This window comes from Mustela nivalis (genome assembly GCF_964662115.1).
Source record: "Mustela nivalis genome assembly, chromosome: 18".
NCBI lineage: Eukaryota > Metazoa > Chordata > Mammalia > Carnivora > Mustelidae > Mustela > Mustela nivalis.
Genome location: NC_139037.1, coordinates 41,266,546 through 41,284,756, shown reverse-complemented (window position 1 = coordinate 41,284,756; position 18,211 = coordinate 41,266,546). Strand labels below are relative to the sequence as shown.

Genomic DNA, 18,211 nt, shown 5'->3' with positions numbered 1-18,211 from the left:
ACACGATTCAAAAATCTCTATAGGATAATTTTTAAATGTCTTGGTATTGTTATACATCACAAATAAAATATTTGTCTACTGGGAGAAAGATTTCTTCTTTTCTTCTAATGAATCTTTTAAAAACATTGAAGTTTTTATTTTAGTTCAATTATCAAAAAGAGTTCACCCCCATTTCTAACTCTTTAAATGCCTGGATTTCTACCTTTTCTAGATCTTTCTGATCAGACATTATGGTGAGTTACCCTTAAATATTTTTTGCCTATTCCTTTTGTTTCTGAATTCCCAAATACTTCTGTAGGTGAAGCCTCAGGGAACTTAGTAGCCAACTCAAGTAAATACACTTCATGGCTTCAAATGAACAGTAGGGCTTAAGGTAAGAAAATTATTTTTTTTCTCCAATTTAAGTTTTTACATTCAAATAATATCTTAAACTTAAAATATTAATAGTTCCTACCTATGAAGGATGTTGATCAATAAAGTGTAGTCCTGAAGGAAGTCGTCTGCTTGAAGCCGGCTCCCATTTCTAATTCCAAATTCTGACAGCTTTTTGTGATTATTAGCTAAGAAATTGGAAAGGAATTTAGATACTTCAGTTATATATTCCACGGAGCAGTCCTAGTAGTTTAAAAAAGATTAAACCCCTAATATAAGCTGAATTAGGTCACTCCCTCAAAGTCATATGTTGGAGCCCTAACCCCAGCATACGTCACTGTATTTGGAGACAGTGCTTTTTAAAGAGGTGATTAAGTTATAATGAGGCTGTTAGGGTAGGCCCTAAATCAACCTAAACAGAATTCTTGTAAGAAGCCCCTCAAGAGAAAGCGGCCCAAGAAAATGAATTTCTGTTATTTAAGTCACCCTATGTATTCTGGAATGGTGGCTCTACCAAACTAATCCACTAAAATATTAGGCACTTAGGGGGCACCTGGGTGGCTCAGTGGGTTAAGCCTCTGCCTTCCGCTCAGGTCACGATCCCAGGGTCCTAGGATCCAGGGCCGCATCGGGCTCTGTGCTCAGCAGGGAGCCTGCTTTCCCCCCTCCCCGCCTGCCTCTCTGCCTGCTTGTGATCTCTGTCAAATACATAAATAAAATCTTAAAAATAAGTAAGTAAAATAAAATATTAGGCACTTAGAAATTCAACTCTGAATGAAGAATATTCAACTACTAAAACTGGTTAAAAAGAACCAAACTGTGAGAAGTTCTGGCAACATTCTCCCATTCACACCAAATTAATTTGGAATCCCAGAGGAGCTGAAGAACAAATTAGAGTTGTTTAAAATATGTTTTACTTGCAAAGAGGTTATCCAGGCCAACTTCAACAAACTACTTTTCAGCAAATTCTGTAATTCAGAAAATGAGAAAACTTTGTTGATTTGAAAGGATTTTCCATTTTTCAACATTTCTCAATGGTGAGCCTCTGGGACCTCCCAGAAATAATCCCTCCAATCTAGCTTTACCTTCCACGTGTCACTTCTGCTTCATGCAGTACAGTGGCTAACACCCACTGGCACTCAATAAGCCTTTGCCACGTGGATTGTAAATACTCCGACGAAGAACAATACCTCTAACCAAACTTCTGATGTCACCACCTCTTCCTCCCTATTTCTGAGTCTTTCTGCCTTAATTATTCTTTCTCTCCTGCACATTCAAATGCTCTTCTCTTGACCTGTAATAGCACTCAAGTGTCACTTACAAAACGAAGTGCTTCCTCACCTGGCTCCCAGTTTCACCCCATCTTCATAAGACAGACTGTGCTTTATTGAGTATTTGCTCCACGCGGGGCACAGAATGCATAAAACCTGTTGACCTATGTAGTGCCTGGCACAGACTAAGTAAATTCCATTTTACTTACTTATTTAAGATTTTATTTATTTATTTATTTGACAGAGAGGTCACAAGTAGGCAGAGAGGCAGGCAGAGAGAGGGTGGGAAGCAGGCTCCCCAGTGAGCAGGGAGCCTGATGCGGGGCTCGATCCCAGGACCCTGAGACCAGGACCCAAGTAGATGGCAGAGACTTAACCACTGACCCACCCAGGCGCCCCAGTAGATTCCATTTTAAATTCTAGTTATCGGGCATGCGCCCCAGTAGATTCCATTTTAAATTCTAGTTATCGGGCATCTGGGTGGCTCAGTTGGTTTGGCCACTGTCTTTGGCCTGGGTCATGATCCTGGAGTTCCGGGATCAAGTCCCACATCAGGCTTCCTGATCGGCAGGGAGTCTGCTTCTCCCTCTCCCACTCCCCGTTTGTGTTCCCTTTCTCGCTGTGTCTCTCTCCATCAAATAAATAAATAAAATCTTAAAAAAAAAAATCAAATGCATCGTACTTTGTACAACAAATACATTAACAAGAAGGATGACATGCTTGCACTTCTTTTATTTATTTATTTGACAGACAGAGATCACAAGTAGGCAGAGAGGCAGGCAGAGAGAGGAGGAAGCAGGCTCCCTGCAGAGCAGAAAGCCCGATGCGGGGCTCGATCCCAGGACCCTGGTATCATGACCTGAGCCGAGGGCAGAGGCTTAACCCACTGAGCCACCCAGGCACCCCAACATGCTTGCACTTCTTAAAAAAGATTCATTTCATTTATTTTAGAGAGTGTACAAGTGGGAGGGGCAGAGGGAGAGAAAATCCCAGCGGACTCTGGGCTGAGCACACAGGCTGACGCAGAGCTCTAACCCACAAACTCGAGATTATGACCCAAGCCCAAACCAATGGTTGGATGGTTAACCAACTGCACCACCCAAAGGCCCTGACCTGCTTGAATTTTTGAAAAGGAAAGCCTAGAAAGCCAAAAGTGGGTGCTGATTTTTTCAGCACTGCTTTCTGCTTCTACAGCAGGCTATCAAGGCTTCTTTCTTTACTCTTGGATGAAACACTTCATAGCCTTAAATTACCCTTCCTACCCTAATCTTCTCATTACTATTTTAACTCCCAGGATCCATGATACAGGAAAGGGGGTTCCTTGTTAGTGGACAAGAGCATGAGGGTCACTGTAAACCTAACTATGCACTGGGTTCTCAAGAAATAGCCCCTGAGATACCCTGACAACATGGGCGCCCCAAACCTGGAACTGTGGTGATCCCAGCAAGGCAGTGCCACCTAGGGAGCCCACTTTCATGATCAAATATTGCCCCTTCAGCTGTGATACTGAAGAACATGTACGGTAAATGGACAAACTAATATTATGTCTTCATGGATACAGTTTCCACCCAAACGAGGGGAGTGAATAAACACGATGCATGATACCTTCTGTCTCTCCTTCTTCTGAAGATATTAGGATTGTTCCTTTCCCATCTTCAATTTGGACATCTGGTGCTACCATAGCAAATTTTTCTTTCACTATCTGTAAGAAAAAAAGATTCAAAATATTAATATGTATAGCTAAAGACCAACAACAAAAAAAACATTTCCCATAAAGGCTCTTACTTTCCCTTCCATTGGAAAGGGGCAAAGCTGTTCTTTAAGAAATGTCAGGGTATGCAGGAAAGCACTGGAAATTCACCAAATTACTCCATACCCAAGCTGCCCACCATCCACCCCCATGTATAATCACTGATAAAGTTCAGATAAAACTTCCTCCAAATGGGAAACTGACAAATCTTGATTGGCTCTTAGTACTTTGTCCTTCCCTACAGATTAGACTGAGCTAGACACTTGGCATATTTTGTCTCAGTCTCTACGCCAATCCTGTATTCGCAGATGTTTTGTAGATGGAAAACTTCTCATAAAACTGATTCTCGGATAGTTTTCCTCTTCCCAACTTCCATCTCTCTTTAAATTCCAAGATGGATCAGGAGTGATAGTAATCTGTCAAATACTAGCTGCTCTTAAAAATAACAGAGGAATTCTTTAAAAGTTTCATTATCCCACAAATAGTGGGCTTGCCTTTAAGCTCAAGAATGACTACGTACCAACTACAATTATTTCCTAAGAAAGCAGGGAGGGCAATCACCCTCTGCTGGCCAGTATACCAAATCCTGCTGCTTCTCCATCGAAACGTAAGTTCAAATCAATCTGCCCTTTGCAATCAGTTCTGGGAGAAAAGCTATTTCTCCCCCCTCTTAAGCAGTCTGGGCCACAAGAATCTATCACCCCATGTCATATAAATATGAAACATGACGATGGGGATTAACAGAGAGCAATGTGAAGTGATGCCAAAAGTGAGAAGTGGAACCCATGTGGGCCATTTATAAACTAATCTAAACTAATTTAGAAGGAACCTAAGGACAAGACCACATCCTAAACTTCCATTTCCTTCACTCCAGAGATCTATTACTGGTGAATCCAGATCCACAAATGCAGCATGTCATAAGAGGCCAATTTAACACACTAGAATCAGGACCATCACCAGACCGTTTAAGGATACTGCCTGTCAGGAAACACAGAAATGACACACTATCTGGGAACAAAGTGTCTCTCGCTTGCCAACAAACTGTATCACCTCTGTACCACCTGTGGTGCATATTTCCATCCAAATTCATCTATTCCTTTCTGGGATGTGAGGCACATACTCTGGAACCACAGACCGAAAAACCAGTAGGAACCCAGATAGTAAAGCAACCTAGAATATCAGAGCAACGCACTTTAGTAGTCAGAATCTTTCAGAATCATTATGTGGCTTTTAGTTTGTTAACACACTAACACTATCAAGCAGAAGGGAACCTAGGTTTCCTGTTTTTAGGAAAGGAAAACAGACAAACCTTATGGAAGAGAACCAGCCCCTGCACTTACCTTATCCTGTAATGTAAGAACAGTCACTTTGTGGACGTTCAGCCGAACAGTCACCTCTGGCTTGCTGGCACATACGTAACAATTAGGGTTAGGACGATCCAGTGCACAAGGCACAAGAAGCTTCTTTCTTGGGTTTGGTTGTTTATTCAAAAAGATCTTTGGAGGAGAAAAAATACACACAGAATCCACAAATCTGAGTTATGATTTTGTATACCATACAACCTAATGTCTACCATCTTCTTTACTGTACAGCTAATAAAAAAATGACTTAAATATTCCCTTTTAGATTGGAAAAAACGGAAGAAAAATCATGGCCTTTAAAAAAAAGATTTTGGGATGCCTGGGTGGCTCAGTTGGTTAAGCTGCTGCCTTCGGCTCAGGTCATGATCCCAGGGTCCTGGGATCGAGTCCCGCATCGGGCTCCTTGCTCAGTAGGGAACCTGCTTCTCTCTCTGCCTCTGCCTGCTGCTCTGCCTGCTTGTGTTCTCCCTCTCTCTCTCTGACAAATAAATAAATAAAATCTTTTTAAAAAAAATTAAAAAAATAAAAATAAAAATAAAATAAAATAAAAAGATTTTATTTATTTGACAGAGAGATCTCAAGTAGGCAGAGAGGCAGGCAGAAGTGGGGGGGGGGGGGCGGGGTGCAGGCTCCCTGCTGAGCAGAGAGCCAGATGCAGGGACTCAATCTCAGGACCCTGAGATCATGACCAGAGCCAAAGGCAGAGGCTTTAACCTACCCAGGCACCCCAAATCATGCCCTTTTTAATAAGAGCCTGATCTTTCAACTTTCTTTACTAACTGGCTGCCATGTGAAAGGCTATGCTTACTGAAAAAGAAATTTTTTTTTCTTTTTATAAAGATTTTATTTATTTATTTGACAGAGAGAGATCACAAGTAGGCAGAGAGGCAGGCAGAGAGAGAGGAGGAAGCAGGCTCCCCGCTGAGCAGAGAGCCCAATGCGGGGCTTGATCCCAGGACCCCGAGATCATGACCCGAGCCAAAGGCAGCAGCTTAACCCACTGAGCCACCCAGGCGCCCCTGAAAAAGAAATCTTGTACTAACTAAACTATTCTGCAAACTAATTTAGCAAAAGTAAGGGCCTAACTATACTCATCCCTGGTAGCACTAAAACAATTTTTGGGTGTCTTCCTAGTGGTTGTTCTTATCAATATGAAGCCAACTTCTCAAAAGCAATATACTTATTTCTCCAATTAAGGATAATGCTTTCACAGATGTACGGAACCAACATGCTGCCTTTCAAGTTGTCTATGATTATGACATAAATGTTTATTAATTATGAGAAAAAATAATGTACTTCAGGCAGTATTAGCACCTATTTACCATTTCCCTGGTACCCACACAAAAACTAAGAGCCAATGCAAATTTTTTAAAACAGCACTAAAAAAAAGAAAAAAAAAAAAAAAAAGGATGAAATCTTTAAAAAGGAACCAGCCTCATATTACTACCAAGTTTGGCAAACACTAGCAAGATTAATACAAAGAAATGTCAGAGGAATGCTGGAAGCAAATACACAAATTCTCATTTCTTGATGACCTTGGTAAGTGTGGTCCTGCTAAGATGACTTAATTCTAAAGAGGAACTCTATGGAATCCCCAATTTTAATGAAGTAAATCCTGTATGAGGCAGTAAGTGCTGGGGGGAGGGCTCCCAAACCAGTACTGCTAGTCATGCTAGCAGAGCCAGAGGCAGGATTCAATGGGAGAGCAGATTTGACCTGAGGCTTCACTGGGAAGGTAACTGTGCTAAGGGAAATCAACAGTCAGGAAAACAAATGCTAACACCATTAACATGCAGGCTAAATGGTTACTCCATCCTAAAATCCACTACGTAAGTGGGAACCAAAAAACCAGGCATAAATGTCACTAACCCAAGAGAAAGACAAAGCTAAGTAAGCAAAGAAACAAGAAGGATGCTATAGGAAACAGACATTTTAATAAATCCAACAAACAATACTGTTTGTGAGCTCAATGGGATGCATACTGTAGCCACAGGACAACTCAGGCTACTATAAATTAGAAATCAAAAAGAAGTTTAAAAAAAAAAAAAAAAAAAAAAAAGACAGCCAGGGGCACCTGGGTGGCTCAGTGGTTAAAGCCTCTGCCTTCAGCTCAGGTCATCTCAGGTTCCTAGGATCAAGTCCCGCATCGGGCTCTCTGCTCATCAGGGAGCCTGCTTCCCCTCTCTCTCTCTGCCTCTCTGCCTACTTGTGATCTGTGTCAAATAAACAGAATCTTAAAAAATGACAGCCAAAAAAAATTTAAACAGCAAACCAAATGAAGATGACAGACTGGCGATGATTCTGTAGTCCTTCACCCCCAAATTTCATGAAAACAAAAGTTTTTTGTTGTTTAAAGTAGGCTCCAAGCCCAGCATCAAGCCCAACATGGGGCTTGAACTCACAACCCTGAAATCAAGACCGGAGCTGAGCCACCCACAGATGCCACAACAATGTAAGATATTTTCAGAGTTTATTAATAATGGCACTGAAAAGTAGGAGTAGCACTGCAGAGGAGTTAGTTACTGGTCATTTCAACATTGTAGTACAAAGGAGAACCTAAACAAGAGCAAAAGTATTGGCTACAATTTTTCTAAGAAAGTTTTTTGAATCACTAAGCTGGCAAGAATTCAGTAAAACTGCAAATGTTAGAAGCAAACTAGCTTGACAAAACTAGCTTGACTAGCTCAGACAAAAATGAGAGAAACAAATGTTTTCCTTTTTGCTGTAATTTCCAGGAAGCTTACTTACACATAAACTCACAAGGTAACTGGAACAATGGTTTTCCCACTGCTCTAATCAATTTTATTTTTAACTTTTTAAATGATATTTGTTTTTTAAAGATTTTATTTGATACAGAAAGAGAGCACTTGAGTACTTAAGCAGGAAGTAATGGCAGAGGAAGAGGGAGAAGCAGGCTCCTGAGCAAGGAGCCCGTCCCATGGGGCTCGATCCCAGGATTCTAGGATCATGACCTGAGGTGAAGGCAGAGGCTTAACCAATGGAGCCACTCAGGTTCCCCTTAAATGATCTGTTTAATGTGCTTTTTATTAGTTACTTTTTTCTTTTTTCCATCTGAAGTATAGACTACTATATTTTTTTAGTATTTTATTTATTCGTTTGAGAGAGAATGAGACAGAGAGTATAAGCAGGGTGGGGTGGGGGGTGTGGGGGGGGTACAGCGGGGTGCAGGGGCAGAGGGAGAAGCAGGCTCCCTGCTTAGCAGGGAGTCGATGTGGGACTCGATCCCAGGACCCTGGGATCATGACCTGACCTGAAGACAGATGCTCAACCTACTAAGCCACCCAGGTACCCTAGACTACTATTAAAAAGAGGCTGGACAGGGGCCCCTGGCTGGCTCAGTTGGCAGAACATGGGACTCTTGACCTCATGGTCAAGAATTCAAGGCCCACACTGAGCAAAGAACGTACTTAAATAATAGTAATAATTAAAAAAAAAAATGTTGCATAAAAAATGCAAATAGAATACTCACTGTTCTACATTGGTCTATTTTTCCTGATAAAATCTTCAATCCTTCCAGTACTATTAACCCAGCAATCACTGCATTAGTGGTGGCGATAGCAGGAATAATGTTACCTGCCATTGCTGAAGAACAAAGATGAATATGTTTAACTGTTAAAAAAGAGAAACTTAGAACTTTAGGTAGTACAACTGAAGTATATAATGACTCACATTTTATATCAAATCTGCTCTTCATATTCATACTGAAAATATGCATCCTGAGGTTCGCAGCAGAGGTGACAAAGTCCATTGCAGATGGGTCATCCTGCCAACAATTTAAGCAATTTAAAAAGTCTTCCCACAAACTTAATAATTTAGTTAGTATCACCTTCAGAACAGTACTTTCACATGTTTTATAACATAGCAGGCAGTAATCAGAACAAGAAATGGCCTTGAGGAAGAAGCCAAGGTCTCATTATCAACTTCCTGGATCCAGGACTATAGCCTGACAAGAATGCCAAGACCCACCAGGCCTCTAGGAACTCACTCCTGCTTAAACAAATGCAGTGGACACTAAGTGTATAGACCGGAACACCAGTTCCATTCACGGACACTGGCAACCCTCTCCTGGGCCCATCTGTCTGTAATGGAGGTTGCTTGGTAATAGCAAAGAGATAAAGGCTTTTTAGAGAAAAGGGCTTCATTAAAGACTCAAACATCTGGACTACACCTTTTGGTCTTCCTTCTCCAAATTCCCTTCAGATACACCATGCTTCTGTACTTGCAGTTCTTCTCACATGTGGCAATACAACAGAAGTCTTCCCTGACCATTTCTATTCTTCCGGAGATTTTATCTTGGTTGCTTTAGATTTCAGCAAGGTTTCCTGCTTCACTAAGAATATACTATTCTAGCCTGTAATTCAAAAGCACCGAAGTACAGAAGAAAAAGCACTGACAGGATGTGAGTTCTCTATATACTTACTGGCTGGGTGGCTAGCCTGAGACAAATGAAATTCCTTAAATCCGTAATTCCTTAACTATTAAGTAGGGAAAACCAGATAAATATTTTACAATGTTGTGACAAGGATTAAGTATGAATATTTAACAGTGCCTAACAGTGTACATCAGGTACTTCCCTAGGCAACTGGTTCACCATATCCATTAGATATAGATTTTAATCAGAGGGTAACAACCCCCAGTTTCAGTTTTATTATCTAGCCCCTGTGTATGAATGAAAACGTACCAAATAACTATTATAACAATGAAAATATGTATTTATTAAGTAATCTTTATACAACATAAACCCAAAAGGAGGTTTACAAGAATCCCCACACCAAAATATAAACTTACTCTATTTAAGATATCTAATTCAATCACAGTTTCAAAATTTGCACAAAATTATCATCTTAGCTTAGTAAAGCTGACCAAACTCCTCCCCTTACATCTCACGGCAAATCTCTACCATCATAGAAACAGAAACTTTATCACAGCTAAATCACTTGTGGACATAGAAAATACTGATTATAATTAAAAATATTAATTCATTAAATTTCAAAATATGACATCTAACCACAAAGTACTATTAAATATTATTAAATATTATTTTAACTTGTAATAATAAGTACATTTTTGTATTTAGAGGTCTCAGACCTTTCACTATTTCAATAAAAGGGCAATTTTATTACTTTCAAGGTTAAATCAGGCCCATGAGCTGTTGTCTCCAAAAGGATTTTATGACTTCTATTAACAAATCTGTATTACACAAGAAAGTTTTTAAGCCAGTGAAACATTTTCTCCAATAAATTCACAGTATTTCTCCAGTCCAATTATATTCTTCAAACATAATTATAAACCACAAATCCATACCCAGAATCTAAAATTAAGTTCTATGATATTATTTGAATTCACATACAGAAAATTCATAGTTCAATGTAGTAATTAGAAGTGAGAACATCCAAGCAAAATCAACCTTATGTCTTCAAATTCTGGTAGAATAAATGATATCCAAAAAATTACTAGTTTCTGGTTATAGTTCAAGGACAAAAATATGCATGTGATATAGAATTGCCACAAATTTTCAAAACAAACCTTGTCCCATATGAGCTCAGCTCCATCCCCTTTTTCTGCTAAATTAACTCTCAAAGTCTCAATGCTCTTGGAAAAAAGACATGCATAGCTCTTTACATCTAGAACCTGCTGGTCTTTCAGACCTAATTGCGGTTCATTTTGTTGATCTGATGCATTGGTTTCTTCTCCTAAGGGAAAAAAACATTAGAAATTTCACTATTAAACTTCATTTCTCTATTTTACTTAAAAACTCAATGCTTGACTAATAAGAAAATAAAAATTAAACAAATTCCATTAAAATAATTATCAGGAAAACTACAAAGAAAACTGCTAATAGTGACGAAGGTCATAAAATCATTGGAGAATTCAAAGATACAATGTCAGTAATCTCTACGATGAAAGTGGGCCTTGAACTCACGACCCTGAGGTCAATAGCCATATGCTCTTCTAACAAATCCAGCCAGGCACCCTGTAAAATGTTTTACCTTGACTTTGTACTTCAGCCCAGTCCAACGGAACTGGAGGTTTCCTTTTCCGCCACAATTTGTCCATTGTCAACAGATACCGGATATCATCTTTAAAAAGCTTAAAAAAGTAAAAATAAAAAATAAATAAAAGATAAAATCCCACAAATCCTACAGTCCCTATGCTGATAAAACAAAGTTTCACTGCTGATTTACTACAAATATTACACCATAAAATCTTCTGATTTAATGTCCTGTACCAGTAGACTAACAATCTCCAAAAGAATAACCCACAAAACGTAAACCTAATAAAAGAAATTTTACACAGAATATCTGTATCTGAAACAGTGAAAGCAGAAATGCTGAGAAAAACGGAGTAAAGGAACCCTGAATAGTGCTCATGGTCCCTGCCCTCCTAAGTCACCACCCCAAAGCATACCTAAAGTTCCAAAGATCAATCTGAACCAAAATCATGCCAATCAAGAAGGTAAATAAACATATACCAGTTCCACAAGAACTGAGTAAAATCAGAGCCTAGAGATACCAGTTAGCAATATTGTCAAGTTCACAGGTGTAGCAATAAAGCATAAAATTTTATTTTATTTATTTATCTGAGAGAGCATGAGAGAGAGAGCCCAAGCAGGGAGGAGGGGCAGAGGGAGAAGCAGGCTTCCCATTGAGCTGGGAGCCCGACATGGGACATGATTCCAGGACTCTGGGATCATGAAGGCAGATGCTTAACCAACTGAGCCATCCAGGCACCACAAGCATACACACGTTAAAAGTACTGCTCTCAAAACCAGGATTTAACCACCTGTAACATCTTTGAAATGTGGTCTGCCCCCTCAAAAAGCCCCAAACCAAAACAATTTCTTTTTCAAAAGTGTTATGGGGTGCCTGGGCAGCTCAGTCAGTCAAATGTCCAACTCTTGATTTCAGTTCAGGTCATGATCTCAGGGTCATGAGATGGAGCCCTAAGACAAGCCCTGTCCTGGAGTGGAGCCTGCTCTAGATAAAAACATGTTATAAGCATTACTATATGTAGTTGAGAAAATCATGTGCACTATCCTATTATAGAATTTCAGATGATTTTAGTATATTTACTTCTTCCTCAGCTGTATTTTCTGCCAGTTTATTTAGTCAAAATAGCTTATTTTATATATCAGCTATGAACATAAATTTGGCTTAATAAAAAAACTCAGGACCATTTCTTTTTTTAAAAGATTTTATTTATTTTAAAAAGAGAGTGAGAGTGAGCATGAGTGGGGGAGGGGCAGAAAGAGAGAAAATCCCAAGCAGATATCCCAATGAGCCCAGTGCCCAATGCAGGACTCAATACCACAACCCAGAGATCATGACCTCAGCTGTAATCAAAAGTCAGCTGCTTAATTGACTGAGGCACCCAGGTGTCCCCAAAATTTGAACTATTCCTATCAAAATATATTCAATTCAATCAGTATTTATGAAGCTTCCTTAAATATTTGGAAAACCAGGGGCGCCTGAGTGGCTCAGTGGGTTGAAGCCTCTGCCTTCGGCTCGGGTCATGATCCCAGGGTCCTGGGATCGAGCCCCGCATCGGGCGGGCTCTCTGCTCAGTGGGGAGCCTGCTTCCTCCTCCTCTCCCTCTGCCTGCCTCTCTGCCTACTTGTGATCTGTCTGTCAAATAAATAAATAAAAATCTTAAAAAAAAAAAAATTTGGAAAACCAGCCAAATATACAAATAGAATATAAGTTTAGTGTGAATATCACATAACTTTGAGTACTAACAGGAATTTTGTTCTGAGGAATAAGGAAAGAGTTCAAGGAAATGGTAACGTCTGAAATGGGTACATAGGTAAAGAAATGACTTCAGTATGATTTGGGCAACAAATGTGGTTAGACACATTTTACAGAGGACCTTAAGCGCTTGGCTAAAAAACCTCCCAGGCAATGGAGAATTAGCATGGTTTTCGATGCAGAAGCTCCATGCCCTTTATCCAATTATTAAATACTGGGAATCCCTCAGAATTCTGTACTAAACAAACAATCTTCATACTCTTTTCTCTTAGGCCTACAAATCCATCCAAACTTCTCTGCTTGCCTTTAGGATTACCTGTCCTTACTCTAATACTCTACAGGAACCTCAAATTGATTCTATTGTCTTATTCCATCCTCTAATCCCTACACAACACACCTGCTTCCTCTTACCTACCTCAGAGAATGGCACCTTGTTAATTTCCTGCCCAGCAGGAAACCAGGTATCATTCCTGTTCCTAAGTCTTTCTTTCTTTCTCTTTTTTAAAGAGATTTTATTTATTTATTTGACAGAGAGAGATCACAAACAGGCAGAGACGCAGGCAGAGAGAGAGAAGGAAGCAGGCTCCCTGCCAAGCAGAGAGCCCGATGCAGGGCTCGATCCCAGTACCCTGAGATCATGCCCTGAGCTGAAGGCAGAGGCTTAATCCACTGAGCCACCCAGGCGCCCAGTCTTTCTTCTTAAAAAAGATTTTATTTGCTTATTTCAGAGAAAGAGTGAGAGAGAGCGAGCGAGCGAGCACGCCTGAGCATGGAGGGGCAGGGGAGATCAGATCTTAAACAGACTCCCCACTGAGCATGGATCCAAATGTGGGGCTCAATCTCACAACCCTGAGATCATGACCTGAGCCAAAATCAAGAGTTGGACACTTGGGGCTCCCGCGTGGCTTAGGTGGTTAAGCAGCTGCCTTTGGCCCAGGCCGTGCGTGATCCCAGCATCCTGGGATCGAGCCCTGCATCGTGCTCCTTGCTCAGCAGGAGCCTGCTTCTCTCTCCCTCCCTCTGCCTATAGCTACCCCTGCCTGTTCTGTCAAATAAATAAATAAATAATCTTAAAAAAAAAAAAAAAAAAAAGAAGTGGGGGGGGGGGATGCCTGGGTAGCTCAGTTGGTTAAGCATCTGCCTCAAGCTTAGGTCATGATCCCAGCATCCTGGGATCAAGTCCACATAGGGCTCCCTACTCAATGTGGAGCCTGCCTTTCCCTCTGACTGCTGCTTCCCTTGCTTGTGCGTTCTCTCATAAATAAATAATTTTTTTTCTTAAAAAAAAAAAAAAAGAGAGTTGGACACTTAATCAACTGAGCTACCCAGTGCCTTAAACAAACCTACTTTTTCTCCACCCTCCACTGGGAATGCAGATAGGTTGTACTTCAGATTATTCTAGCATTGTACAACTTTAGAAGGTACCATCCCATATTGATTACAACAGGAATATCAGGGTCCTAGAATGGTGCACAGCATACTCTCTGTATTTGACTCTATAGACCACCTTTTAATGGCTTCCCACTGCCTTGCCATAGCATCCTTGTCATGACCTAAAAAGTCTTGCCTGGTGTGGCCTCAGGTTGTGTTTCTAGTCCTCTTCCCACTCTCCCCTTAGATGGGAATTATTTCAGCTTTCCGACCTGAGACCTTCTTTGTATATGTAGCATTCTTATCCCCACCCCAATTCTTTAAAGTCTTCAGTTGAAATGTCACTTCCTCTGGGAACGCCTCTTTTGAACCCTCATACTAGATATGAAAACAATGTCTACTAACAATGTTAAGTCTACTTAGTATTAAAAAGGGTTCCAATACATCGGATCTTAATGCCGTAACACTATAAATTTGATATTACATGTTCCATGTTTGACTTTTCCTCTAAACTACAAGTCACCTACAAAGAGCTGGGACCCTATTTTCTATCTTATTCACTACTGTATCTCCTGTCAGAGTGGTGACCAGCACATAACAGATGCTTAGTTACCTACTGAACAGACGGGAGATGTGCTTCAGATAATGCTGGCATTCAAATGTTGCTCAGACTAGAATGGGAAGAGGAATATGGACACAAGTTTGGAAAATACTTTCACTATCCATAACATAACTAAGTACATTTTAAGCATAACCAAAATCTGTTTTCTAAAAGACTGTAACAAGGAAATAAATGCAACAGGTTTTGAGAGTCAACGTGTGACATCTCTTTTCACTAAGGAAAGGAGAGGAAACATAAACTGGAGGGAGTAGTAGGCCATTTGGTTAGGACACTGGGACCTATGCATGTTGGAAAGCAGACAGGAGCCACGAAAAAAATCAAGAGAGCAGAGAGAAAATACTGTTTGAAAACAAAGGTACAAAAAAATTAAATTGGTAAAATATGGTGATAAAGAAAAAAATTTTAAAGCAGCAAGAAAAAATGAAGATAGTAGCTTACAAAGGAAACCCCTTAACGCCAGCAGGAGATTTTTCAGGAGAAAATTTTCAAGCCAGAAGGCAATTACATAATATATTCCAGGAGCTGAATGGGAGAAACCTGTGGCCAAGAATACTTTATCCAGCAAAGCTATTATTCGGAATAGGAGATTAAAAACTTTCCCAAATGAAAAAAAAGTTCGTGGGGCACCTGGGTGGCTCAGTGGTTTAAAGCCTCTGCCCTCAGCTCAGGTCATGATCCCAGGGTCCTGGGATCGAGCCCTGCATCAGTCTCTGTGCTCCATGGAGAGCCTGCTTCCTCCTATCTCTCTGCCTACTTGTGTTCTTTGTCTGTCAAATAAATAACTAAATTTAAAAAAAAAATCTTGTAGATTTCTCTAGAAATATTCAGCAGGCAAGTAAGACATACATACAGAATACATATTAATGAACATGGAGTCAACCAAGAATGAGAGGATTAGGAATTCAAGAGTAATTCAGTACATGTCAAACTCCCAAGAAATCTGAGCAGGAAAGGAATGCAAGACGAGAAACAGCAGGAACCAAAGGAAAACCAAGAAGTTCAGTGTAAGTGAGGGAAGGAAAGCCAACCAAGAGTGTATTAAGTGGGCCCCTCTATTTTAATTCCTATAAAGATGCTATATTGATTTAGCCTGAGTATTAGAATTCTAAAACCTAAGGGTTCGTGCACAGCTCAGCTGGTTAATAAGCCACTGCCTTCGGCTTGAGGCCATGATCCCAGGGCCCTGGGATCAAGCCACACATGGGCTCCCTGCTTAAGAGGGAAGTCTGCTTCTCCCCATACCCTGGCTCATGCTCTCTCTCCTGCTCACTCGCTCTTTCAAATCTTTAAAATTCCAAAACCTGCTTACCCTGATGACATCAATCAACTTGTTAAGACAGCATTAGGCATAAAAAGTATGTGTTTCATGTACTATTTTAAAACAAACAGAATAATCAATCTATCCATAATTATAAAAAAGTAAATACAACCTTGGTAAAAAGTTTAACTGGATCATATCCAGTTGATTTAGCCCATTCCTTAGTGGAAATACGTTTAATGTCACCATCTTCATTAGATGCTCTGGCTCTGGCTTCAGCTTCCATTGGTTCCCCTACAAAACAAACACTGTTTCATTCTCAGCTATAATAAATGTAGAACTAAGCTCTCATCTACCTTCGGGGGGAAAAAAAGTCATTCGTGGAAGTCACCTGCACAAGACATATTCAGAGTTCAAAAATAAAGAATAATATGCTCACCATCTTTTTCTACCTCAGTTTCTGAAGGCCAAGTGTAGAACAGTTCAAAATATGGACCTATAATCAGATCTGAAAACAACTCTCTGCACTATTTACATCTGTGAAATTTCTGCACCTTGTCCTCACCATTAAATGGAACCACTCACTTTTTTAAAACATTGTTTTAAAGATGAAATAACCCATCTTAAACACATAATGTCTAACACAAAACAGCAATTATTTTTTTCTCCTCTTATGCTACTAATATTAAGTTAACAAAACAAAGGCAGTTCTCATTAAATAAGAGAACATATCCCAGTCTACTCACAGGAAGCTTCAGGGTCAGCTCTGTCAGGGGACACTTCTTGATCAGCATCTTCTTCCCCAAACAACTGGCTATAATAAAAGTAATAAATAATTTATGTTCAACAAAATATTCTGAACAAATACTTACTTTTCCTACTTCCCCTCAGAACAACTAATTTAGAATATTCCAAATCCTTAGGAGGAATGAGGAATAAGCAATTGGCAGGCTAAATTTCTGTACACCTATATTCATTCCTATCATCTAGGCTCTGCAAATTTCTATGTTAAAATCTTTGATCAAGACATAGGTGAGGGGTGTCTGGGTGGCTCAGTGGGTTAAAGCCTCTGCCTTTGGCTCCGGTTGTGATCTCTGGGTCCTGGGATTGAGCCCCACATCGGGCTCTCTGCTTGGTAGGGAGCCTGCTCCCCCCCAACCCCCCCGCCTGCATCTCTGCCTACTTGTGATCTCTGTCAAATAAATAAAATCTGGGGGCGCCTGGGTGGCTCAGTGGATTAAAGCCTCTGCCTTCGGCTCAGGTCATGATACCAGAGTTCTGGGATCGAGCCCCGCATCAGGCTCAATCTGTTCAGCAGGGAGCCTGTTTCCCCTTCCTCTCTCTCTGCCTGCCTCTCTGCCTACTTGTGATCTCTGTCAAATAAATAAATTTTAAAAACTTTAAATAAATAAATTAAATAAATAAAATCTTGAAAAGAAAAAGAAAGACATAGGTGAGCAGCCTTTTCATTTTACTTGGACAACATTCCAATGCCAGATGATACTTGTGAAGTACACCTGCAACTAGCTATTAAAAAAACATTATTACACATCTGCTATGTGCTGGATGCTCACCTAGGTTTAAAAATAAGTGAGTTAAGGTGTTCATTCCATGGTAATATATCTCTTCACTATGAAAAGGCCTTCAGAAACAATGTATTAAGCAGGAATTCTCTTTTGTTAATCTAGTTATCCTAAAAACTATTTAATAACACTTATAGGAATATAATGTTCCACCTTTCCTCAAGTACTTGACTTACAAGTACTTGTAAGTACTTTTCAAAGGAATCCTTTACAGTTTAAAAAAAAAAAAAAAAAAAGGAAAAGCTATCATCTCAAAGCTTCTCAAAACTCCTAATATACCCTACAAGAAAATGCCCACTTGTTTCCCAGTCACTGTACCAATTTTCACCCTCACAAAGGCATGTAAAGAGCTCCTATCCATTCACTTCCTCTCTAGACTTAACGTTTGGCCAAATTACTGAGTATAAAATAGTATCTTGTGATTTTATTATTAACTTTTCATGTTAGTCATGAAGTTAAACATTTCTTCATTTGCTTATTACCATGAGGGTTTCCCTCTAAGTGAAAAAATGCCTGTTCATATTATTTTGTCAGGCTATTTCTTGATGAATATATTCTAAGATCATAATTTATTTTATTTTTTAAAGATTTTATGTATTTATATGACAGAGAGGGTCACAGCGAGAGAGAGAACAGAAGCAGGGGGAGTGGGAGAGGGAGAAGCAGGCTTCCCACAGAGGAGGGAGCCTGATAAGGGGGCTTGATCCCAGGACCCTGGGATCATGACCTGAACCGAAGGCTGAGGCTTAACATATGAATCACCCAGGCACCCCTAAGATCATAATTTTTTAGTTGACTTTATGCTGCAAATATTTTCTCATAATGTCTTTTGACAAGAAGTATTTAATTAATTTGAA

At 39.9% G+C, this 18,211-nt stretch overlaps 1 protein-coding gene and 1 long non-coding RNA gene across 3 annotated transcripts in view; one reads left to right on the top strand and one right to left on the bottom strand.

Annotated features, from left to right (window-relative positions):
* The window catches only part of UBA2 (ubiquitin like modifier activating enzyme 2), a 37,092-nt gene that overhangs the window by 4,239 nt on the left and 14,642 nt on the right, over positions 1-18,211 (bottom strand). For both annotated transcript variants that reach the window (XM_082708628.1, XM_082708629.1), the window contains exons 7-15: positions 16,518-16,585; positions 15,944-16,065; positions 10,766-10,865; positions 10,302-10,468; positions 8,445-8,538; positions 8,245-8,357; positions 4,734-4,889; positions 3,249-3,345; positions 455-560 (exon numbers count right to left, since the gene is read on the bottom strand). In XM_082708628.1, coding sequence (XP_082564754.1) covers positions 455-560; positions 3,249-3,345; positions 4,734-4,889; positions 8,245-8,357; positions 8,445-8,538; positions 10,302-10,468; positions 10,766-10,865; positions 15,944-16,065; positions 16,518-16,585 — 1,023 coding nt within the window. The remainder of the gene's footprint in view (positions 1-454; positions 561-3,248; positions 3,346-4,733; positions 4,890-8,244; positions 8,358-8,444; positions 8,539-10,301; positions 10,469-10,765; positions 10,866-15,943; positions 16,066-16,517; positions 16,586-18,211) is intronic.
* LOC309852323 overlaps positions 1-18,211 on the top strand; it is a 42,755-nt gene that overhangs the window by 11,208 nt on the left and 13,336 nt on the right. The window lies entirely within an intron of this gene.